The sequence below is a fragment of the Macadamia integrifolia genome, chromosome 3 (genome assembly GCF_013358625.1).
Source record: "Macadamia integrifolia cultivar HAES 741 chromosome 3, SCU_Mint_v3, whole genome shotgun sequence".
In the NCBI taxonomy this organism is placed as follows: Eukaryota; Viridiplantae; Streptophyta; class Magnoliopsida; order Proteales; family Proteaceae; genus Macadamia; species Macadamia integrifolia.
Window position 1 is genome coordinate 18,449,548 of NC_056559.1, and position 25,965 is coordinate 18,475,512.

At 37.4% G+C, this 25,965-nt stretch overlaps 2 protein-coding genes across 2 annotated transcripts; one reads left to right on the plus strand and one right to left on the minus strand.

Moving 5' to 3' along the window:
• The first annotated feature begins 851 nt into the window (after positions 1-851).
• Positions 852-22,203, plus strand: LOC122074641 (putative DEAD-box ATP-dependent RNA helicase 29). Its single transcript, XM_042639557.1, has 11 exons — positions 852-1,434; positions 2,110-3,271; positions 3,531-3,588; positions 7,760-7,864; positions 11,201-11,270; positions 11,516-11,592; positions 12,053-12,105; positions 15,292-15,373; positions 15,461-15,517; positions 19,528-19,660; positions 21,667-22,203. The coding sequence occupies exons 1-11, from the start codon at positions 1,059-1,061 to the stop codon at positions 21,876-21,878; spliced, it is 2,385 nt and encodes a 794-aa protein (XP_042495491.1). The 5' UTR covers positions 852-1,058; the 3' UTR covers positions 21,879-22,203.
• Positions 22,204-24,068: 1,865 nt separating this feature from the next.
• LOC122074642 (U-box domain-containing protein 26-like) lies at positions 24,069-25,713 on the minus strand. Its single transcript, XM_042639559.1, has one exon. It carries the CDS (start codon positions 25,324-25,326, stop codon positions 24,088-24,090), a length of 1,239 nt encoding a protein of 412 aa, XP_042495493.1. The 5' UTR covers positions 25,327-25,713; the 3' UTR covers positions 24,069-24,087.
• Between the last annotated feature and the right edge of the window lie 252 nt (positions 25,714-25,965).

Sequence of the window (25,965 nt, forward strand, 5' to 3'; positions counted from 1 at the left end):
TGGTTTGCTAGTTCATGCAAATCTGAAGATGTTACAATGAACATGCCACATGTAGGAAACTTGCATGTCTAGTTCTGACTGGGGTTGCCTTTGGTATATAATAACCTTGGTTCTACTTGCGATTGACTAACCTCGAGTGGAAACAACTAAACGACATCCACTCTAGCTTGTGATCCACAAAAATGTAGGGCAAGAGTAGACTAGTGCTTGAGTGACTGACCCAACCATACTCACTTTGAAGAGTTGTAAAGAATGTGGTTGCTCCCCATAGTAACACTATCATATGGTGGGTAAATCGTCCTTTATGGATGTGAGAAAACTTGTTCATATCTCTAATGTCACCAAAATTTGAACTCTCAATTCTCAAACATGATATTATTACTAAATATAGTTTATCAAAGTATCCAAACACTGTTCCTACCAAAACAAAAGAGTATCCAAACAGTCTCAATCAGGGACTTGGTTATCAGTAATTGGATTGGCATTGGTCTCCACTGATATTATTACGATACCAATCTCGATCGGTTTATTTTTTCGATTTTACTATCGACCCAACACACACACACCCGATTCAGGATCGATCATACCAATCCGATCCATCCGATACTACCAATCCCATATTGAGCAGCTTATATCTTTATTCCATAGCTGCCCATCCAAACTCAGATGAACTCAACCCGTCAACATAGGTTTTTAAGATTAGTGACTCAGATCTGGAATCGTTCGATTCACTTCTGAATCGTCCAGGACCGATCCAGATTTTCGCGTTTCCCGATCGGATTTTCAAATCAAATGGCTGATTTTAGGGTTCTTAAGCCCATTCTATTCCGATTCAGCCATTTGATAATCGGAATCGGCAGGACGGGTTCAGCCATCGATTCATGTTTTTAAAACCCTGGCCGTCAAGCGCTCAAGGGGATTTATCTCTGCTGGGAATGCGGTTCGGGTACTGTTCTGGAGACCGGCGTCATCACTATAATTAGCAGTCTCTTCCTTTCCTCTTGATCCGTTTCTTTTGAGAGAAAGATAGAGAGCTTTGAGTTCGATTTTACTTCGTCATGGCGGAGGAAGAAAATATTCATGTAAGCTCCAAAGCAGAACTGAAAAGAAAGGAGAAGCAGAAGAAAAAATCCAAGTCTGGAGGATTCGAGTCTCTAGGTCTAAGCCATAATGTCTTCGGAGGCATCAAACGCAAGGGTTACAGGGTACCTACGCCCATACAGCGTAAGACCATGCCAATCATACTCTCTGGTGCAGACGTTGTTGCCATGGCCAGGACTGGTTCTGGTAAGACTGCTGCCTTCATTGTACCGATGCTCGAGCGGTTAAAGCAGCATGTTCCTCAAGGTGGGGTTAGGGCTCTCATTCTTTCTCCTACTAGAGACTTAGCGCTTCAGACTTTAAAGTTCACGAAAGAGCTTGGTCGATTTACAGGTTAGTTCTCTGTAATGTTCATATGTTCTTTCCAAAAGTCTTGATTTAGGTCGTTTGGAACACTTTTGAAGCTACTTCACTGTCAACCCTTCTTAGAGATCTATTGGAAAACCTAATATGCTGTTTAAAGTTTCCATTGGATGCCTTTTTTCTTATGGAAAGGATAGTGTAAAGCTATTAATCAACTCATGGTGAAAGAAAGTATTGGTGAACGTAATATTCTGTTCATAGTTCCAATGCAACTCTGTGATAATCAACATCTCACAACTCATAACAATACTATCAGAAACATTATCGGCTTGTTAGATGCATAATTTTCATTCTATCCTGTGTGCCACTGTCCAATCAGTGATTTAGCTTATTGGGAGAGAGTTGACTGATAATACCTGTTGATGGGCTTACCGGAGACGCTATTCTTTTTCCTAGATGTGGGCTGAACCAAAAAAACTTGTGAAATATTTTCTCATTACACTCACTTCAGATAATTATTAGGGTCGAAGTAGAGAACTATGTCTGCATATTGATGGTTTTGCAATCTTGCTTGAAACTCCAGTGTTTTTTTTTTTTTTTTTTTTAAATGTTTTAATTTCATTGTCATTGAAGATACAATATTATTTCCTTGTTAGTCGTGTCAGCGGAAAATAATTACAAAATTTGATTATCTTCTTCACACAGATCTTTGTACTAGTTTATTGGTTGGCGGTGACAGCATGCAAAGCCAGTTTGAAGAATTAGCACAGAATCCTGATATCATTATTGCAACTCCTGGCAGGCTCATGCATCATTTGTCTGAAGTTGATGATATGTCATTGCGTAGTGTGGAATACGTGGTGTTCGATGAAGCTGACTCCCTCTTTGGCATGGGCTTTGCTGAGCAGTTGCATAAAATCCTTGAACAGCTGAGTGAAACCCGTCAGACATTGCTTTTCAGTGCAACATTACCTAGTGCTCTTGCTGAGTTTGCCAAAGCGGGATTGCGTGATCCTCAACTTGTCCGTCTTGATTTGGAGACAAGAATTAGCCCTGACCTGAAGCTTGCCTTTTTCACTTTACGGCAGGAAGAGAAAGCAGCTGCACTCTTGTATTTGATCAGGGAACATATCGGTTCTGATCAACAGACTTTGATTTTTGTCTCTACGAAGCATCATGTGGAGTTTCTGAATATTCTTTTTAGAGAAGAGAGTATTGAGCCTTCTTTATGTTATGGTGATATGGATCAAGATGCTCGAAAGATTCATATATCAAAGTTTAGGGCGAGAAAGACAATGGTGCTAATTGTGACAGATGTTGCGGCTAGAGGAATTGATATCCCGTTGCTTGATAATGTTATCAACTGGGACTTTACTTCAAAACCTAAACTTTTTGTCCATAGAGTGGGGCGGGCTGCTCGGGCGGGTCGGATTGGGATGGCATTCTCTTTTGTCACATCAGAAGATTTGCCTTACCTTTTAGATCTTCATCTCTTCCTCTCAAAGCCAATTAGACCTGCTCCTACAGAGGAGGAAGTTCTTCAAGACATGGATGGAGTACTATCTAAAATTGACCAAGCAATTGCAAATGGAGAAACTGTTTATGGACGTTTTCCCCAGACAGTTATAGATCTTGTTTCTGATAGAGTTCGGGAAATTATAGATTCATCCACAGAACTAGTTTCTTTGCAAAAAACTTGTAATAATGCATTTTGCTTGTATTCAAAGACAAAGCCCGTACCCTCAAAGGAGTCCATTAGAAGAGCGAAGGCTCTGCCTCGTGAAGGACTGCATCCAATCTTTAAAGATGTTTTGCGAGGCAGGGAGTTGACAGCGCTGGCCTTCTCTGAGCGCTTGAAAACTTTTCGGTGAGTGCTCTGTCAGCCAAATATTTGGATGGTCTTTTTTTGCAGCCTGAATAACTATGCATTCTCTTCTAAATTTTCTCTTCTTATCTAACATAAGTCATTTTGGTAATTTTATGTCTGGAAAAAAATGTATGATTATATTCTGATGGATAATGCTGTGTCTGCTTCCATTTATTTATTTATTTTTTCAGAGCTTTTGTGCATTTATATTCTGATATAATAGCTAATGGATGATTATTTGATTGATGGTGTGCACAAGACCAAAGCAAACCATTTTGGAAACTGAAGGTGAAGCTGCTAAATCGAAACACATACAAGTAATTTTCTTCATTTGGTTTCTTGTACCCTGAGGATGCTTTCTTATTTATTTGATGCCCATTTGTAGTTGCTTATTTGCTTTTGGAATAGCTGTTTCTGGTATAAACTTCCAAGTCTTTTGCTTTCTTCTTCGTTATATTATTACTGATGAAACAATTGATTCACCTTCAAGACTTCAAGCCTGATAGATTACTTCAACCATATTTCAAGTTTGTCTTATTTTAGGACAGACTCCTCCCCCTCTAAAAGAAGAAAAGGAAATATTATTAGATAATTAAATAAGTATTCAGTTACACACCATTAATTATGCTGAAACACTCTTGTATCATTGCATTTTTTATTATACATTTAAGTGACTTTGAATATATCATTTGTGGCACAATTTTCCTTCGTTTATACCAATGATTTGTATTTCCCCTTTACTAGTCTATTTGTAACATACTGGCAACTGATCATAACCAACATAAACCTTCTAAAAACACTTTCAGATACAAAATTGTGTGTCAAATCTACTCCTCAACATAGAGATTTAATGAAGAGACGACTTCATAGGGTTTGGTGTTTCTTTACTTAAGTCTAAGGGCTTGCATGTTAACCATTCTTTTTCTCTATCTCTCTCTCTCTCTCTCTCTCGTTTTATTATTTTTTTTTCTGGGAGCAAAAAAAGAATATAATTTTGTTTGCTAACGCAGGTTCCATTTTTTGTTCATGGAAATGAATTGGGACCAAAAGGTTGCTAGGAAATAGAAAAAGAGAAGCATCTTTTAGGAACTTCTCTATCCTAGAAATATAAGAGGGAGAAATAGGGGATTGCTCTTTAATTAGCACATGGTTAATTTGATGGACAAAGAAGTAATTTCATGTTAAAAATAAAACACCTCTAATGCAACTTCAACCTCCACCCCACCAACTCCTCCATCGCCCACCGCCACCGCCACCGCCACCGCCACCGCCACTAGCACTTTCACCTCCACCACCACACCACACCACACCACACCACCACCTCCACCGCAGTCACCACTGCGGCATTGCCTATGCCAAAATCTTGGGTATTGAATGACATTTTGCAAAATTTATATAGGTTCCATAAACAGAAATTAATATGCTCTTATCAAACACATTTCTATTTTTCGGCTAGATTTCTATCTCTTTTCTAGCCGAAAAATAGAAATTACTACACATTATCAAACACGTTTTTTTGCTCAGTAAGTAAATAATTTTTATATTTGCTATTTCATTTACTTAAGATGTTATTCATAAATAAGCAAATACCCCCTATTTGAATCCAATAAAAATAGTTTAAAAATAAAATTCCAAAAGGATAAAAAGTCAACCCCCCAGTCCTAGAACAAAAATTGGATTTTGGTTATAGGGGTGATTTTCTACTTTTAAATGCTGGGGTTTTTTTCAATTATGAAAATTTTATAAATTCTATCATGTTAAAACATTGTTAAAAACCAAAAGTCCGGTAAAATAATATTTTTTTTTTTAATATCTATAAAATTATTTTCATTCAGGTGATTTTAACAGTATTCGTGCACTTAAATAAGTTTGACCAGAACATAACTTTGCCATTGCAACTCAGATTTAAGTAATCTTAGACTTGTTAAAATGTTGGTTTTATGTTATAACTAATACAAAAAGTCTCATGTAAAAATAAAATCATTTGACAAGTCAAACTTATTATAGAATAAGAGAATTTCTCTAAATGTTGATTTTTTATGACTTAATATGACTTAATGTTAATTTTTCATGATTTGATGTGGCTAAATGTTGATTTTTAATGACTTGATGTGGCTTAATCTTATTTTTTATGATACAAGGTTATATACCTTACTAAATAATGTTAGAAAATAGGAAAAATAAAAAATAACACTTGTTTGCCTTGTTTGCCTTAAGGCGGGTGCTTTCTTGCCTAAGCGCTTAGACAACCCTCTACCGCCTTGGTTCGCATTGGCGCCGTGACAACTATGCTAGTAACAAAAATACAAAAAGTCATTTCTAGATAGAAATTTAGCCTAGAAACATAATGGTTATCGTGCAGGCAATAATAGTCTATACTCTATATTTAGGCTCTCTTTGGTATCATTTCTATTTTTATTTATGACATTTAAAAAAAATAAAATCATTAATGAAAACCATTTTCAATAAAAAAAAATGAAAACCATTTGGTAAACATTAGACATAATAAGAGTATGGGATGCGAAGCCATTTGGTAACTACCCAGTTGCATATAATTTTTACAACATTTTTAAAGATTTGAGACCAAACTATGCAAAAGTTTGAGTAATAGGTGAAGGGATTCCCATATTTTATCTCAATTCCTTCATAAATCATAACAGAAATTAGAGCAGAGTCTGGATACACTGGAAATACGATTATTCAGCATCGTTGCTTGCCCATAAAAAATGGTCTAGAATGGTCTGGAGCAAGGTTCGAAAACTCAGTGATATCTCGCTGAAATCTTGGATATTTCAGAATTTTTTTACCGAAACGAAAGGACATAGGAAACACAAAGTACATAATTTCAGTCATTTGTTTTGAAATTTCAGTCATTTGTTTCGAAATTTCACTCATTTTGGAAAAAAGAAATGCACTATTTTGTCGAAATTTCAGCCACTTCGGCGATTAGCCCCTAAAATGTCGAAGTGAAACATATGGAAAAAGTACACTGTTTTGACGAAATTTCGGCGAAATTTTGGTATTTAAGACACCAAAACAAAATGAGTTCTTGAACCTTGATCTGGATGGGAAGTGATGTTCTTGAATCTATGAACTGGTAGAAATGGTCCGGAATTCCATTAAACATGATTGAGGGAGGGAAGATCTTCTCCCCCCCCCCCCTCTGTTTTGCTCACTGAAAAACAGAAATTCTTCCACCATGGAGTATGAATCCAACCAAAAGTTCTGTATTTCTAGGGTATGGTTCTCTCTCTCTCTCTCACCATCAAAGACTTAGTCTCCTATCATAGAATGAGGAACATATTAGCAGTAGAAAACAACAGACAGAAACACCTTCCTTGCTGGAAAGCCTTTAAAAACAGACAGAAACGCTGGTGTAGGGCGGGGGGCGCTGATGGAGCCAGGGCTGGATGTCACGGCTGGTGCTGGGGCTGGGGCTGGTGCGTGGTGCTGAAAATAATAAGGGGAAGGGGTGGGTGGGGTTGCAGCAGGAAGAATAAGAAGAAGAAGAAGCGGGTGGGGTTTTATGTGTTAGAATGCATTTTTACCTTTTTGCCCTTGTATTTTAGCTATTAGAACACGTGTGCATTAGAGTTGAGCGCATAACGAAGGGAAAAAAGTTTTGGGTGATAATAGAAAAATAGATCTTGACTTCATTATGGATATTTTTTTTTTTTTCTAAAGTAGAAATTGGTCCGTACATGATACCAGACACACACCAAAACGCTTTTTTGTTGTCAGAAAAACAAAAATAAAAATGATACCAGAGGGAGCCTTAGATAACTTACTTCGATGTGTTTTGGACTGTATCAAAGAAACTTGGTTAATACTATAACCCCTTTGAAAGATATCAAGAGGTGATACATCTGTATTTCCTCCCATGTGCCCAACAAAAAGTAAAAGGAAGCAAGTTATTAAGTAGGAAATGTTTAAGAAGTGTTCCCATACACAGGGCGATCTATAACGAGTGTCCTATACCATGCTACCTAGAGAAAATGCATTAATTTTAGAGTGGAGCATGTTTATGTAAACTTTATGAGTGGGTGGGCTAAAGTGAAGACAACAATCAAGTTCCATAATTGTTGCTCAGAACATTAGCATGCCTAACCAGTGCAATAATAAACTGTAGATCACCACATTAAACTGCTCTGAAATAGTCTTCCAGAATCCGCAAGCGGCAGTTCATGGTTATATATATATATATATGCTTTGGTCCCACGTTAGAAAGAAATGTGCGAATGGGTGAAAGCTCATGTTCTCATCTTACCTTATGTGTAACCTTGGTCTGTGTGGACTTTCCAGTCCCAAATGATGTGGGCTCCCTTTTTTTCTGGTAATTTTCTTTTTGAGAGACGTTCTTTTCTCCCTTCATTAATTTAATAAGATTATCCTCCAAATTGCAGGCTTTTGTGAGAATCTTTATCTTATTATTTTTTTTTAATTTTCTCCTGCCACTAATTTACATTAGGATAATCATATGAATTTCAGGGTCCTGCCAGCCAATGGGTTGATGTCATGAAGAAGAAAAGAGCTGTTCATGAAGAGATCATCAAATTGGTTCATCACCAACGCTCTATCAATCAGGCATCAAAGGTAGATCTCTCCATCCATCCTGCAGTAGTCCAATTGTCCAAGCCTTAATTTTTCAATGGCCAATGCTTGGGTTTGCCAGTTGGCTAACTCTTTTTGAGATGAAGCTTGACATGTGAGTATTACCTATCCACAATTTTAGCACCATCTGGCTTGTCATGTGGCTCCTATTTTTCTAGACGTGTCCATTGAGAGAAACTGGACCGTTTAGATATCGAGTTCTTTTCCATTTTTTAATTGTCTTTGATTTGTTCCATCCATTGATTGTTCTGGGTAAGTTGCTTTTCCCTGACACAATCTCATGGTTAGCTGTATATGAATATCAGGAAAGAGAGTTGGCTAGAGCCTTACCTTAATGGTGTAGGACAGGTTTGGGAAATCTAATGCAAGTTTAAGAATTAAGTGAATTTGGGTTTGGGAAGGTCTACTAACACAAAACTCACAACATACATGCATAAAATCAGATTTAACAGCTGCCATAAATGGTGAACATCCCTAGAATACAATTGCAGAAAATTCATTCTAGGATTCATGTAAATTTAATAAAGGATGCATGAACCTTCCTTTGCTGTCCTTTGAGTTTGAGTGCTGTGATAAAGTGCCAAGTCACTGCCAAACTCCAAGAATGTGTACTCTGTGCCTCCTTGCTTTTAAGTGATAAATCTCCATTGTGTGTGAGGCTGTAATTTAAGCCAAAACTGGGAAAATTGGGACTGGTAGGAAAGGAATAGGGGCGAGGGAGAGGGTGGCAGATTAAGAGAGAGGAATTAGGGAAGAGAAAGGGGGCTTTGCTTCACACCAACTTGGATTCACTCCAAGATTTGCAGGGAATCACTCAATGCTGTAAAGAATGGGATAAAATCTCACAAGTTCCAACATCATTCATTGCCTTCCATCCCAAAGTACAGTCTTTTAAAAGCCAAAATGAAAAAAAAAAGGAGAGTTAACTCCCTAATAATTAAAAAAAGGAGATTTAACTCCCTAATAATTACTTTTCCAGTTATACCCACTTCTCCAGCAATAACTCCCTTACGACATTAGTACATAACAGTTCTGACACCATCTAATATAAAATACAACAAAATAAACCAAGCTACACATAATAAACAGAAATATGCATCCACAGTTCCACACCTATTAATAATGGATATCTAGCCACAATGAAGTGATGTGTTGCTGTGTATGTCGGCATCTCCTCTGATATGTCCTAAATTCCTGAATGATGTCCTCATCACTTCAGTGTCTTTTTTCCCCCTCTGTTTTAGTTCACTGTATTAGTAAACCTCACTTCCATGCGACAAGGGAACACAATAATTATCTTCAAACCATGCTCACAAGATATGAAAATATGGTTGGGGTGGGAGTGAAAATTACCATGATTTATTGCCTAGATGTCGTAGAGAATTGAGAATTTTAATTTGTTCCAATTTCAATCCCAGCTGATCTGAATTGGTATTCCCATTTAAAATTTGAACATGCTAGTAATCTTCAGATCCTAGCTGATGCAGTTGGACGATGGATTTCTTTTTTTAGAGTTAGAATTAGTATGGTAGATTTTTAATTGAGTGAGATTTTATTTCTATTTTAATTAGATGCAATATTTGTTTCAAATAGGAAAGTAGGTCTGTTTTCAGTCTTTAAATAAATTTATTGAACTCAACTGAGAATTGAATTGAATGAATTTGAGAAAATATATTTTGGTTGGAATCGATGGCAGCCATGGATGGTTTCTTTCTTCCCCTTTTCTAATATTCTTTATCCATCTCTGTTTTCTGGTTTTTCTCTTATCTTCTTCTTCTTCTTCTTCCCTCCTTATTTTCCTCTCCTTTTATTATTTCTCCCTTGCTGGCTGAACCCCTGTTCTGGGCGGTAGATACAGCCCCAGTTTAGAGGATCAACCTTTTTTTCCTTCAAGTTTTCTGGACTGAGACTTTGAAAGAAAGTTCCCTACCAGTAGGCGACACAAACCCAAGAGGAGCTCTTCTAAAACTTGGCTTTAATGGTGATAAATCAAAACTAGACTGAGATCTGAGCTTTGCCATCGCCAGATCCGGTTGCAGGCTCGAAACACATCAGATCTGGGCCATTGAGATTTTCTGGTACTGGATTTATGGAAGACATGATGCTGCGACCCTTCGTTGGAAGTTTCAGGCCAAACTGAGGCCTAGTTGAGAAGCTCTTGCAAACGGAAACTCTTCCCAGTCGTCTCCTCTGTTTTGTTCCAAGGAAGAAGACAACTCAATCGTGAGTTAGGGTGTTTATTCCCTTTAATCCTGTTTTCCTATTATATCCCTGCCTTTACATTTTAATCCCTTTGAGTTTCTTTGTTTCTTATTCCAATAATACCCCTCCCACCTTATTCGTTGCATAACACTTTGTTCCTTGATTTTAATTTCCAACTATTTACAACTTTGCCACTCTTTATAACTCATGTTTAATTACAGTTCTGCCGCTACCTCTTGGTTATTGAGTTCTCTTATTTGGGTGGGCAATTAAGTGAACCGATTCTAGTTCTGGAACCCAGTTTTGCATCACTAGCTGGAGCTCTTTACAAAAGGGTTTGTTACTTGATAGGATTATCTTTTGTCAAACTCCCCTGCATTTTAGTGACCAATGAGATATGGCACCTCTATTCTGGACATGATATCTCCAACTGACTTCTCCCTACACATTGTGGATTAACCCTTCCCATATAATTTTACTTCTTTGATGTGAAGGCCCTATTTCCCTTGCCAAGTAAACCCTGCTGAATCATCTAAAATACTTAATACAGAGATGTGGTCCACGTGTAGTTGGTGGTTTCTTTTCTAAACTGCTCTCAATTATTTATTATTATTTTTTATTCCTGGTGGGATCTTATGTCAGTCAACTTGTTTTGTTTTATAATACATTTTCACTGGATGCTTTTGATATTATGTTGAGATTCTTATATATGACTTCCAGTTTCTTTGTTCTTAAATGAAAATTTATCCATTATATGTATTGTTTTCGATTTCTAACCTTTTTTTTCCATCTTGATGTTATAAGTTCTGTATTGTTGTGTTTGTATAGTAAATGCTACCACCTTATCATTGTTAAGTCAGAAGTGGACTTACTGTTAATTGGACCAACTTTACCATAATATTTCTGCTTTTTTTTTTGGGTGGTAAAATTTTTTGCTCTTTTTTTTTTCTTTAAAAACCAGATCAAGTATCTTGGTGCATTTGAATATACCATTACATATACAGGATCAAATTTGTCTTGAGTTGGTACAGGAAATGTAAGTTAGATTCCTAATTGTTTTTCCCTCTTTATGTGGAGCTTAACAAACTTTTTGCTGTCGCATACTACTCAATGCAGGAAGACCAATCAGAAAGCTCTTTTGCAGTGGAAGAGGAGAGAACAGTTTCAAAGGATAAGGAGAAAAAAGGTTGTACTTTTCCCCCTCTCTATTTTTTGGGGATTTCCATGAACTCATGAGGTCATATTTTCGTCTTGATGTGCTTACCAGTGGCTGTCCATTCTTTTCTTACATTCTTCACTCTTACTTGTTAATTGCTTTTTGAAAAAGTGAACAATAAATCATTCTCTCTTTTGAAACTGGAAGATGGCCATATGATTAGGCCTTGTCTTGATTCCTGATTCTGTATTTTTGATGTTTTTGAATTTTCATAGAAGTTCGGGGTTCTAAAAGAAAAGCAAAGAGCTTTAAAGATGAGGAGTACTACATTAGTTCAGTACCTACAAATCAAGTACGTTCATCATCTTCTTTCCCCTCCCCCCCACCCCCCATTCCAACCACCTGATGAATGATGTTAAGGGGAAGTGTTTCCTTTGGTGGAGTGTGGCTCCTGTGCATGCGTGGGGGCCGATGGGAGCGCTTAAGGAAGAATTAACTGGGGAGTCATTTTGCATTTCATGGGGGCGGGGTGGTTATTTTGCCCCTCTGTGTCTGGGCGCAGGGGCCACGCTGCCCCATAGAAACCATTTTCCCTAATGTTATTTATGCCCTGTATTATATCACTGACTGTTTCTTCTCTTGTTCATGGCCATTTATCACAATTAGTTGTTTCATTGACTAAGCACATTTTTTAGGTGTAATTTTGTATATCTGCAGTTTCTTCTAACATGTCCTTTTAAGTAGCCCTTCTGTTTACCATTTTGAAGATATTAGTGAGAAATAGTTCTCTTACATTTTGGCATTGCTTTCAGCATCTGGAGGCAGGACTCTCAGTTAGAGCTAACCAGGGCTTTGGATCAAGCAGGTAAATATAAAACTGGCTAAACTATACTAGGCATTGTCCCAATTAATTGGGGTTGCTACATGAATCCTGTTCCACCGACTTTAGAGTTTAGAACGATACCTGAAATATAAGCTATGGCTATTTTTCTTTCATCCTCTTTTGCGGCATTTCTGTTATCTATTAATGTTTTATTAATCAGAAATTTTCCATGTCTCTATATTCTCATTTCCCATTCATAATCTCTGGGAGTTTCTCCTGCTCTTCTATTCTTCCAATTTGATTTTTGGATTCAATCACCTCTTTTCTTTTCTATCAGAAGTTAAAAAGTTAATCCAACAATTCCGACTATTAGCGTTGTGATGCAGATCAATCAGACGGATCTGATTAGTGTGCAAGTAATGGTCCACTAATGAATGGAAGAGATCCTGATCTGATGGCTACTGTTGTTCAGATATAACCTCAGATCTGATGGTCAGAATAGGGAGAGGGAGAGGGAGAGGGAGAGGGAAATAACAAGTCCAAGATCCATAGAAACCCAACCATGGGCCAAAAAATGGTTCTGTACGAGTCATTCTTTTAGTTGTGGGAAATGCCTTCACCTACCTTGAGGTAAAGTTGGGGACTGTCTTTCCCTTGAGGTAAAGTTGGGACCTTTTTTTTCTTTTTAAATTCGGTTTGATAGGTTTGGTTCGTTTCTTGTGGAGAGTTTGATGGTACCTTTGGTTTGGTGGGGTATGTTTCAATTTTTTGTGTCTTACCATCTAATACTGATCCAGGACAGGCTTGGGAATCCTAGAACAAGTCTTTCTTTTCTTTCCCGCTGCGTCCTTGTTAATTGATGAATCCCCATTGTATTTGAGGCTATAATTTAAGACAAAAGTGGGAAAATGGGGACTGGTAGAAAAGAAATAGGGGAGAGGAAGAGGGTGGTAGCATAAGAGGGAAGAGTTAGGGAAGAGAGGGACTTGGCTTCACTCCAAGATTTGCAGGAATAACTCATACTGCATTGTGGGAGAAATCTCTGAGTTTCAACATCATCTTTCCTTTCTTATGTTTCAAAAGACCACCTTTTAAAACCCAAAATGAAAGAGAAGAAAAGTAACTCCGTAATAACTACTTTTCCAGCAACTACTCCCTAATAACTACTACCCTAGCAATAACTCCCTTGCAACATTAGTATATAAAATTTTTTGTACTAAATAAATTGAAATACAAAAGAATGAAAACGAACTACGCATGATGCTGGTCATCCAGCCGTAATGAAGTGACAAGTGATTGCATATGTTTGCATCCCTTCTGATTAGTCTTAAATCCTGGAAAGATGTCCTCTTCAAATACTTGTTCAAACCAATTAAGATGATCAGGTGTATCTTTGGTATTCTTATTAGGTTGGAAGTAGAAATACGAAATAGTTAACTTATGGCTCTTAGGATGTAGGACCAGGTAATGTGTTCTCAGGGCAATTTCTTGTAGATAGGCTTGTTTGGCCAATGCTATATTGATTGTATTCAGCTAAAGTTCAATTTATACTTGGTGGTGGATTGCATGGTGCCTAGTTGACTATTGCTAACCATTAAGTCAATCATTTGGGTGTAATGTAGGACTAGATTGGGCACCCAACTAGACCCAAAACTGCAGGAACTTTTAGACCGAAGAACAACCAAAACTTGCAGCAAACATATAGCAGAAAATAAGACTTCAACAACAAACCAGAATTGATAATCGATCTCCAGAACAGTAACACAGAATCGAAATAAATCAGCAGCAGTCTTAGAACTAATCCAGGGCTATTAAAGTGCTAACAGTCTTCAGAAATCAGAACAGATATTCAGCAGTACAGCAGGTTATCGATCTCAAGAGAATAACAGCAGAGTCCAACTCAAACGATGATTCTTAGGACTAAACCAGGAATAGATGGGAGTCCATTCAGATTTAATTTAAAAGAATATTAAGAACAGCAGTCCAGAAAACACCATTCAAACCAGCAGAACCAGAATCCAGAAAATAGAAACTTCAGATCACTAAAAGACGAAAATCTGGAGATTTCTAATAGCTCAACAACGGCTGAGCAGAATCAGCCAATATTAGGGTCAATCCTCACTGGTATGGGGAGGAACCTTCGATCAAAAAACTGGGTCAATCGGGTGCTCAGATCTGGTCATACCAGCAGGGGTCGACTACTCTGTTTTTGCAGAAAATTCTGGACAGAAGTAGAATGGAACTTACCTGGTTACAGCAGTAGATCTCTGAGAACAGAACTTGAAATCAATTGAGAAGAACAATAGAAAGTGAAGGGCCTCTTGGACTTCACACACCAACCCTATCCTTGATCAAACACAAGGTTCAGCCATGGGAAAACCCAGCGGCAATAACATGGAGCTTTCTTTTTTAATTGTCAAAAATCGTGGCTCATAAAAGAGCCCTCTCCTTTATTTATAATGATGGGGAAGGTTTACAAATAATAGCAACTCAGAGTTATTAAATCTGAGTTATTAAAAACTATTTATAAGAAGTTACTAAAACTGGAATATTGTAATCTCTTATTGTAATCTAAGAAATTGGAAACTAGAAAAGACTTGAAATTAGAAACTAATTTTAGGACTACAAATAGAAAGTAAATTAGAAATTAATAAGTGACTAATATCCCCATCAGCAGCCCCAAATTGTGGGCTGTCTTGGACCAGGACCAGATATGGTCGACCCAGTCAGCCACTTGGGTCGACCTTGGTCTTGGGTCTTCTCTTGTAGACCTTTGTCACTGCTGCATCAGGGTGTTACTCGTAGCTTACGTTAGAGAATGGAAATCTGAAGGTGATTTGTTTGAGAATAGGCGAATGTTCATTCCATTTAGGTTTTTGACCACTTTAATAGTATATGTGGCCTTGCTTCAGTTTTAATTGGTCACTTTCAGTCGTAAAGTTATATTGGCATGGAAATTTAGTAAGTATTGTTTGAAATTTATTTAGCTAGGGAGTACATGTAATTATGTAAATGTCTAGTTGATAATTTAGGAGGCCAAAATGACTTGACGTTGCTGCTTTTAATATAGTGTTTACGAGTTGCAACATGTGGAGTTTGTGATTGTGGGTGCACACACTTAATAATATTATTCTGCTTGCCTTCTGTGTCTGATATTCTTTTGATTGAAAAACTACTCAGTTTTGTTTTCTGTAATTGGGAATCTACTGATTCCATCTATATTTATAGGTTGGAATCTGCGGTCCTTGATTTAGTTGCAGATGATGGTAGTGGAATGCAGAAACAAAAATCTGTATATCATTGGGATAAGGTATTCTCGAAAATCAAATGTTTTTTCCAATTATTATTATTATTATTATTTTCCTGGAATCATGTTGTGTTTTTACGTTGATTACAGAGGGGTAAAAAATACGTCAAGTTAAACAATGGTGAACGTGTGACAGCTAGTGGAAAGGTATGATGTTGAAACCCTACTTCATCCCTTTGTTTTAGATTTCTTGATTGCAGAAGAAAGAGACTAATGTAATTTGAAATGAAAGAGTGTGGCTCCAGCCTCCATGAGGTATTATTCTACTGATGCAGTCACATAAGACTGGTTGGATCAATATGTTCCCATATGGAGGCCTAGACGTAAGTTTAGAAGGCCCACAAGGGGCAGGTGGCGTTTCAATGGGATGAAATTGAGTTTTGGGTAGATATAATATAGGTAGAGTTTTTTTTAATGGGTCTAATTGTGACAGGGCCTAAACTATACAAGACCATATTTGAGGATTAAGTTGGCTTGCAGCAATGGTGTCTTAGCTTTTAAGTAAGAGTTTGAGTTAGATTAAGATATTTATTAGCTAGCATAGAGTCCAGTTTTGAATTTATTTAATTTAGAATGAGAGAGTGAATAGGAGTCCAATTGTGAGACTAATTAAGAATTTCAAAAGGTTTTTATATATGTTTACACACCCATTGACTAGAAATGATTTAAATAATAGATTTGAGTGTATTTCAAGAATTCTTGAGCTGTTGAACTATGCATGTGCAACTGTTATTCCAGCTTTGATCTCCTTTGTTCTTCTGATCAGGTGTATTTGATCCTCTCCCTTCTTTGTTTGTCCTATTCTCCAATTCTGAAATCTTTTTCTAGTTTCGCTATTTCTCGGTTTGTTTGTATTTTCTTCTCTTTCAATACATCTATTTGAGACTATTTCTTGACTTGAGTATATATCTGCTTGATTGAAAAATAAAGACAGACTGCAAGCGCACGGGTCGTGTGTAGATGTGGGTCGATCACAGGGAGGTGAGCTCTATGGGAATTTCGGTTCTAACCTAAGTAGAATGTACTAACTAATGGGGTTGTCACGATTAAATTAAATTCTAACAATGGTGAAAGGCAAGAATTAACTTTGGAATTAAATTAAACTAACTTAATTGACATGCAATAATAAAGTGAAACTAAGATTAATGTAATAATGAATTAATGAACCTGAAATCATGTAAGAATTAGAGAGTTGTGAAATTATGATGTGCAGAAGCACTTAGGAATTATAATCCATCATGAAATTTACGACCAATCTACAAACAATCTAGCCCTATATTGCATGTTTGAATAGGTCAATAAGAAATATGGATTTTTAGTCTAATATGTCCCATGAGTTATTCAACACTTACATAGCATCAAATTATAAGCAAGACCATATTAGAAGTTGGCAATTATGCATACGAAAGGTAATCAATGGCGTATATAATTTTGACTTTCTAATAAGGTTTTGGTTACATGGAATTATGAAAACGAGCATCAATTGCTTACAAGTTGCTCTTCATCTCATGGTTTCATCCAATCCTCTAGTTACGAGATTTAGTTAACCATGACGATGAAGAAAGATGAAAAATAACTAGAAGATGAACAATGCATGATATTGAATTAAATCTGAATTTAAACAGGGACTAAAAAGAAATACTTTACAATATGTACTGCAGAAATCTTAGCTTTAGAAACTCCGAACTTCAACTTTAATTTTTACTTACAACTCGAAAAAAATCTCATAATAAAAAGCTCTCGAAAAATTAATCCCCCAAGTTGTGAACTAGGTTCCTATATATAATCTAAGGAGAGAGTGTGTTAGAAATAGTTTAGGAAAGGGAGAGATACTTGCAAGAGAAGAGAGAAGGAAAGAAAGAAAGAAAGAAACCAACAAGAAATAGGAATGGGAAAGAGAGAGCAACGTGTGGAGAGAGAGGAGAGATTGTTGAATTTATTTTTTAAAATTTAAAATTTCAACTTAGCCAAAAACGGTTTTCCAGCTATATTTCTCCATCCTGACCCTGAATTGATCTGACCCGAGAACCCAATATCCAATATGTTCTGGAGAACTCAACTTTCAAAATTACGGTCATGCTCCTCCACTTCTCTTCTCAAACTTGTGCAAGTCCTCCTTTGTCTAATTCTTCTTTGTTGCTCATTCTCTTGGTCAAATTTCTAATTTGAGGTGAAATTCCTCCTTTGCCCTTGATTGCTTCAGTGAAACTTCTTCCCATCTTGCCCTTGATCACATGTGAGTTGATCCATGGGTAGATTGGTGTCTAGGTTGCATTGAATCCTCCCATTTAGCATCTTTTATGTGCATGACCTTGTAACATGCAAATGTGAGAAAATCACATTATGTAGTCACTTTTATCGTCAATCTAGGATCAAAATACTTGCTTAAAACGGCAATGGATGTATAAAATACGGCCTAATCACTGCTAGAAAACTGAATTTATTCTTTCAAATCAGGTTAGTAGAGATCTATAACATATTAATGAACTGTTCATCTTCATCAATTCTGATAATCTGGTTCTGCTGAAGTTCCTTAGTTCTGGACCTTAGCTTGTAAATTAAGCAAGTAGAGAATCATCTATCAATACCTATCTGATTTGCAAGGTTCTTATATCAATTAGTGGCTCTGCTAAACCTTTATATTGCACCAGAATATTAGGTTTAATCGGACTGTTGGTTTTTGAGTTATCTAATTCTCCCTAGTAGTTTCAATCCTGTACCTGTTTTGGGCCTATTGGTTTCATTACAGATACTGGTTACAATTGTTGTTTTTTTTTCTTCTATATTCCTCAAAGAATCCTTAAACTGCATTATCTTCCAGTAGAGAATTATTGAATCAACAGAGTGCAAAAAGACTGCAACAATTCTAGTTATGGCATCCAGTGTTTTTTTCATTCTAGTAGTTTTTCTGTTGGGATTTAGTTCCCAATTCCCAGTTAATTCTTGCTTTATTATAGTCAAGACCTTTTAATATTCCAAAGATTGTGATTGGTCTCGATGTTTCCAGCAGTGGTCCCATTATTTCTTGATCATGGCAAATGTGAGTTTGCCACTAGTAAGCCAGTGAGTCACGCAGATTGAATATAGTCCTATATCAAAATTATATCTGGTAGAGAGGTCTTTGGGCATAAACTCCCTTTTTCCCTGGTTTAAAAATTTAGGTAGTACTCTGTGTGTGTGTGTGTGTGTGTGTGCAAGAGAGAGAGAGAGAGAGAGAGAGAGAGAGAGAGAGAGAGAGGTCTTTGGGCACAAACTCCCTTTGACCCTGGTTTAAAAATTTTGGTAGTACGAGAGAGAGAGAGAGAGAGGTTTTGCCAGCCTTCATTAGTGTCAGCCAACTTCGATTGTGCCTCTAATTAAGTCTGCTGGATCTGGTCAGGTAGGTGGTTTTACCCAGATACTTGGGAGCTAGCATCAAGGGTTTCCCAGAAGGCTGAGCTTCTTCTGAGCCATTACTTTGACATAGTTCTGATAACTGTGATTATTCATCCAAAAAAACTATGCTGTAATGGTTTGACAACTTCTTGAGCTATATCAGTTATCTTCCTTGCTGTTTCTCTCATAGATTGAGGCTACCCTGAATTATGAAAGGAGCCATTGCCTCATTCAGCTGGAACCAGATTTCCATATTTAATTGCCAATGTTTCTGAGCGGATGGTGGTTTGGGGCTAGGGTTTGTCCCCAAATTCTTTTGCACAGTTATATCTTCAAGCGTATGAAGGTATCTGTGATCATATATTAACAAAAAAAAAAGAAAAAACTTGAGCTGATTCATGGAAGACTTATTTCCCATTAAAATACATAAAGAAGCCGGGTATGCTGCAAATCTGTCATTGTTAAGTCTCTGACTTTGTTCTGGTCTACAGTAATGCTATTGTTCCCAATTGATACTTCAAGCCATTATTTCTACCATGCCAATCTGGTAACTTCCTTACCCTATTGCACTATTGTAGATGATTCTGAACTCTGCTAGTTCGAACATTCTTGTCATTTTGCTTTTTCTCCTTCCCTAATTATATTGACTGGTTTCCATGGGCCAACCGATGGTTTTGCTAATGATTTATTGTTCTAATACCTAAAAACTTACAGAGGTTAGCTGGTCAATGTCTGCATAATTTTGCTGGCTTCTTACTCTTTGTTCTTAAAATGGTGTATAGGTCAAGACCGAGAGTGGCTCTAAAGTGAAAGCCACGAAGACAGGTATATACAAGAAGTGGAAAGAAAGGTCACACAATAAGATCTCTCTCAGAGGAGCTGAAGGTGGTTCTCGAGAGGCTACAGGGTCAACAGGTAATGCTTGAAATCTTTCTACTGTTTGTTAAGCAGTTCTTGATTTATTTACTTCAACTTTGACTGACCTACTCTATACATGCATAGCAATTACCAGTTACCAAATACATCTATTTTCCTACATTCTCCCTTTTAAATTCTTGTCACAACAGTTTTTAGGCCATCTGGATGGGTTGCTGATTCTTATAATAATCCTATATTGTTTAGTTGGTGATCCTTGGGATGAGGATTTCATCCTCTTAGGACTTTCCTGTTACTGCAGCTTGTTTTCTATCCGGGGAATTTCCATGGTTTTGAGCGTTAATAATATTCCACACTAGAGCTTCTTGTATGGTGATTAGTTCATTTATGGCAGAATATATCTTCTTCTTTTTTTTGGGGGGGGGGTTTGGGGGTGGGGAAGGGGAAGAGTGACGGAGTGTAACTATCTCAATGTGTAGTTTCCTAACTTACTGATGAAGCCATAATGTCACCAGTCATTAATTTCAAACAAATATTTAACGGCTATATTCGAATGCCTCTATTTCAACTGCTAGTTCTCCCTTCCCCTATATATATTTGTGTTGTGAAGTATAGAAGAGTGAGAGAAGAAGAATTTGATTCCAATATAACCTCTTTTGTTGAGTGAGCTCCACTCTTGGGTTGATTGAGTCCCCATTTGAGTTTGAGGTCCTCTTGTGGTTGAGTGAGTCCCCAAGTGACCCCTAGAGGTGAGTGCTCCTCTTTGACCTTTGTTATCTTGGACTTGGTTTCTTATTTTTTAGTCTATTTTTGAGGTGCATCACTTACCATCAGGGTAACCATAATAATCTCTCTTGAAATGTCAGTATCTGGTGCCAGGATATGAAGCTGATAAATAGGTCTAGGATCCTCAATAATCTCTCCCTCCCAACCATGCCTAGATTTCTGTTTGTTTTCATGCAGGTGAAGGTGTTTTAGACCAAACAAGGAATGTAAGACCAAGATTTTAGAGCAGCACTATTATGAGAATTTTGAGATTCTGTGCCAATTTTTTGAACTGCTGCTAAACTGTGAACAGTTCAAACTTTTGAAGAATATAGACCATGCTAAATTCTGAACGTTTCAAACTTTTGATGAAAATAGACCATGCCGTGACTGTATTTTCATTAATTTAATCGAATTTTGGAGCACATTGCAGTTCAATTTCAGACTGGACCAAATTGGGATTTAGAACAAAACTTGCATATATGTAAACAAACTCATATTTTTTTTTATTCATTTTAGAATTTTTTTTGGGGACTTAAATACAGTATAAAAATGTAAAAGGAGAAGTTAATTTTGGGTGTATTGGCTCTTGCTCTCTAGAATAGAAATGAAATGAAATGAAAAGTGTTGGAATTGTATCTGTATGTGAGATCGACTTCCATTAGATTCCACTGTTATGATAGCATTTCAATATAGAGCAAGGTCAGTGCAGTTTCCAGTCTCACTGGGCTTGGCATCCGGACAACGGATTGGCTGTACTGGTAGGTACCCTTCTCATGCATTCATGCGGCAAAAGTGATTTCTTTTATTATTATTATTATTATTATTATTGAATTTTGTTTTGTCCTAAAAAGGTTACATCTGGAGCCCACAGAAAATACAAGGGAAGAATCACATAACTGGTGGAAAATATGATTGAGCTAGGGCATGAAATTTGGTTTCTCATAATAGAGGGGTTCTTATTGATCCATTGCCAATGGTCTGGATTGGCCAAATCAGCCCTCAGCAGGCACATAAAGTCAGGATTCTAATAAAGCTACCAGCCTACTAAAATATCCTCTCCTACCCCAAACTTCGAATCACCCCCCACCCCCCAAAAAAAGAAAAAAAGAAAAAAAAAGAGGGTATTTCTGAAGTTTTTCTGCATTTTATGGAATCCTGTTGGTCCAATTTAATACTTTTGATTATTTTGTTTCAAGGTATTTAGAATACCTGTTATGGAATTTCTCCTACTCACATTCTTATGTTCTAATATTTTCTCTTGTGTTTCTATTTTCCAGGGGATCATCGGATGCAAGGATATAACAGAAATTTCAAAGGTGTCAAGAAGCATCATTCATTGCCAAATGCTCATGTCCGCTCTGAACTAAAAGATCCTGAACAAATTCGAAAAGAAAGGCAAAAGAAGGCAAGCAAAATGTCTCACGGCAAGAACAAATCTGTTAAGTGGAAGAAGTCCGGGAAAAATGCTAAAAGAGGAAAAGCCAAGTGAGAAAATTATGAGCAAATCTATCTATAGAGCTGTTTAAGATCGAGCGAGTGATGAAGAAGGGAGTCACAAAGGCACCTAAAGAAGAGTCGCCCAATAATTTTGACGAGTTTTGTTCTCTCTCAGCTTACACTTGGGGTTTTATTCATATCTTCAGTAATTCATGGTTGGTTGGTAAGGGACCAGAGTTTTCCTTTAAGATGCTGTTTTATTTGTATATTGACCACACCAACTACATTTTTCCCCTAAGCTTGGTCTTCTTCCAACCCAGCCAAGATTTGTTTTCATATTTTCAGTCTTCCATAAAAGAGCTATGATCTTTCACTAAGATTCAATTTTAGTTCTATTTCGACTTGCCGACTCTTCCCTGTGCTTCCAAACTATTCGGTATTCAAGATATTTAATTCTGATACTATAGACAGCTTAAGGATTGGGCACCGTATGACATAGGACAGAACTGACCAGAGAATATTATAGGAATCAAAGCTGGGAGTCCTGGGTAGGTTGGTGTTTTGCTCTTGTTCAAAACCCAGTTCTCCAGAATGGTCAAAGACCATCTAAACTTCTTGTATGTATCTGTCTCTCATCAAGGAAGGATGAAGGCAGGTTTCAATGTTTCTGAATTTGATTAGCTGGAATAGATCCATTATTTATTGGACCGAATAGGTATGCCCTGATTTAATCTAGTAAAGATTCAATATATTTATATTAATCTGTGCATATATTCTTTTTTATTTTAATGAAATCAATAGCTACTTAGTTTGACTTGTAAGCTGTGTAAGTTCAAAGCCCTGGGCAAAGATTCCCTCTAAATCAGATCATGGATCATGTGAAATAAGATTCAAAGGGGGTATAGGATCGAAACCGGATATACCTGGTCCAATCTGTTTGCAGAAATTGAAATCTGTATCAATCACCAAAGTATTCTTTCCCATTAAAAGCTACAGCACTTTTGGATTTCACTTCAAAAGATGGTGGAGAAGTATCAAAGATCTCAAAAGAAGGGAGCACTGATACATTCCATCTGATCAGTAGAGAACCCAACTGAAGCGACAAATCTCATAAAGAGACATCAGCAACCCCTTTGATCAAGTTAAAAAGAAGAAGAAAAAAAGAAAAAAAACTAGCTTTCTTCTTCATGGCAAGCAAAGGTTGACCTGAGGAGGAAGAAAGTGAACCAGTTGATATGATGAAATGTGATCTTCACATGAATGGTGCTGGAGAATTGCTTTCCTTTCTGGTTGGGAAAAGTGAATTTAGTGAACACGGTTGGACCTACCAATGGTGCCATTCACGTGAAACAGGGTCAATGAACCTTGGCAACCTGAAATAAATAGGCAATATGCTACATAAAAAATTTCCAGTGAGGGCCCTCTCTAACTCTTTTTAGTGTAAATGTTTGTTGGATGATCCATCATATACCCCCCCTCTCTCTCTCTTGTAAGGCCACTAGCCCCACTAGAGTGGTCCCTTTTACTCCACTCCATGGCAATCTCTTTTACTTTTTTGGGCATCTATTCTTTAATGAGTAAAATGGGGTTGAAGGACTCTTGCCTTCCCTTCATTTTTAACCTTATAATACCAACTGGAGCACATATTGCCCAGGGACCATTCAATGCAGGACCTCAACGTTCAGGGGCCTTCCGTAGAGTTTTCATGCTTTCTTCATAAAGAGAAAGTAAGCTGTTCTTATAAGTTGTTTGACTCTGAAATCAGTTTCCACTACAGTGATTCTTTAATGCTTCCCAACTCTTCATTATAAGGTCATTTTCCTCCACACCCCCCTCCCCCCTTTTTTTTTGGCTTAAAGAACAAATCCTGTTAAGGCAAGTGTGTGAAGATGTGCCTTGAACCCAAATTTCTGGCATCAACACTTCTTAGCTTCACAAACCCGAAGGATGCAATGTATCAAAAGATGTTTGTGAATGATGAAAAACTGTCTCCTATGGTTGTTAAAGCCCAACTGGAAGGACTCCACTTTTGAAAACACTAAGGGTTTAAGAGTGGCAGAGGAACCGATTTAAGTGCAATAAAATCCTGCTTTAGTTCTTTGTTTTGGTTACATTTGGTATGGGAAAGATCTTTTAAGTATGATTATTGATAATTATTAAGAATGAGCACAGGTAGTTTTTACTACAGAGCTTTTACTTTATTGTAATAGAGAAAGCAACTAATATATCCACAAAAGCTCTATAATCAAAAGAGATCCAATTCAGGCATCAACCAAACCATATTGAAGTTTACAAACATTTGGGTCCTCAACCCACATGGATCTAAGCAGCTTAAGCAACACCCTTGCCTTGTTTTTGGCCCTGCAACAACATTGACTCTGAAGGAGAAGGAGGAGCTGTGTCAATACTCCTGCAGAAATTGCCTCTTCCCTCAACTTCAGGGACTCATAACATACAATCAGTAGTGAGCTAACCGCACTTTCACTGCCTGCATGATCAGAAACTCTGAAAATCATCTTAACTAAGATGTGAACTGCATTCTGGTTTTTGATCACTGCCTTTCTAGCATTCTCCATACCCAGTAGAAGTTCAAGAGTGGACAATGCCATTGATGCTTGGCCTCTGTTAACTGTGGAAATGTAAGCCAGGAGATGATCGATCAGACCTTCGGAAACGAAACTCTCTTGAATCAATTCTGAACAACATAGCACAGATATAGCTTTAATTCCGGCATCAGAGGCTCCCGCATTTGGATTTAGAAGAGCAATTACTTCTTGCAAGAATCCTGGGTTTTGTCCCAACATCTCACAGAGCTCTTTGGTTTCTGAAGAGGTTGCAATTATCTCTATCAGACAACACAAGCTAGTCTTGATCTTGGAAGTGCCCTGGTTTAATAAAACCAGAAAGGATACTAAACTGGAATCTTGTTTAAGCATATCTAGATAACACAAGTTACTGAAAGGCAACAATTTGAGGACACAAGTAAGAGCTAGCTCGGAAAGCTTTAACTCTTCTTCTTTGAGGTTGGCTATTGGGGAGCTGCCATTACAGAATAACAGATGAAGTAGTACTTGGAAGAAGCCTAATTGGATCAACCCACACCTTTGCAAAGGCAATTCTTCAGAAACGATTTTGATTTTCTCTAATGTTTCAAGCTTGATTGCCATGGTAGCTTGTTGGGATTCAAGGTCGTGCTTCAAAGTAGCTAAGGAAAGGTCAGGATCTATCATCTTTATGAGATCAGGGTCGAACCTGTAGCCCATATGAAGCCACTGATCGATGAGATGCCGAAGGGTGTGGTTGGGAACCATTGATGGATCGTGGAGCTTCTGCATTGTGACAGGACATGTGAGATTCCCAGCTGCAAGCCATTTCTCTATGCTGGAACGATCATAGGTCTGGCCTGTGCAGAGAGTGACTGGATCTGTAAACAAGTCCAGAGTAATTGGGCATCGAAACAAGTGAGGGATGGTCATTTCATCATCCTTCATTATAGACATCCAAAATTAAACCTGAAAGTATAGAAAAATTGGTGGGCTTGATTGAATTAAATTCTTGGCTTTGGGTATTGAAGAGCTACCAAAGAAAGCACATACATATATAATAGTACTTCCAGAGAGAGAGAGAGAGAGAGAGAGAGAGAGAGAGAGAGAGAGAATGGAACTGAAAACAATGAATAGGGTATTGAACTTGAGATTTCAAGGCTCACTACTGACTGTGAGGACCAAGTAGAAATGACAAGAGATTGAGAAGTTTAAGTGGGATGTCAATCAAGAATGAGGAAACTCCATCCATTGCAGTACAAAGAGAAATAGAGGCAAATAAAGAGAACTGATGGGAACCTTCAGGTGAATGAAAAGTTGAGAGCTTGAAGTTCAGAGTGACAGACAAAGAAAGAGAGAGAGAGAGAGAGAGAGAGAGAGAGAAAGAGAGATGAAACACTTAACAGATAGGGTCACAGAGAAGAGAACAAAAGTGCATCTTGGCTGAGGGAATCACTGATGAACACCAACATCCAAACACTAGAGATAGAGCGATGATGGACCTTATCCCAGTAAAGAGTAAGAGATTATAAACAAATAAGATTGAATAATTGCAGAAATAAAGGGCCAAACTCCCTCTCTATACCTGTTTCTCTA

Excerpts from the sequence above, each read along its gene's own strand:
- LOC122074641 (XM_042639557.1), top strand. The coding sequence starts at position 1,059 with ATGGCGGAGGAAGAAAATATTCATGTAAGCTCCAAAGCAGAACTGAAA. Across the intron at positions 3,272-3,530 it reads GAGCGCTTGAAAACTTTTCG|ACCAAAGCAAACCATTTTGG; the intron begins GTGAGTGCTCTG and ends GGTGTGCACAAG. Across the intron at positions 19,661-21,666 it reads AGAGGCTACAGGGTCAACAG|GGGATCATCGGATGCAAGGA; the intron begins GTAATGCTTGAA and ends TCTATTTTCCAG.
- LOC122074642 (XM_042639559.1), bottom strand. The coding sequence starts at position 25,326 with ATGTCTATAATGAAGGATGATGAAATGACCATCCCTCACTTGTTTCGA.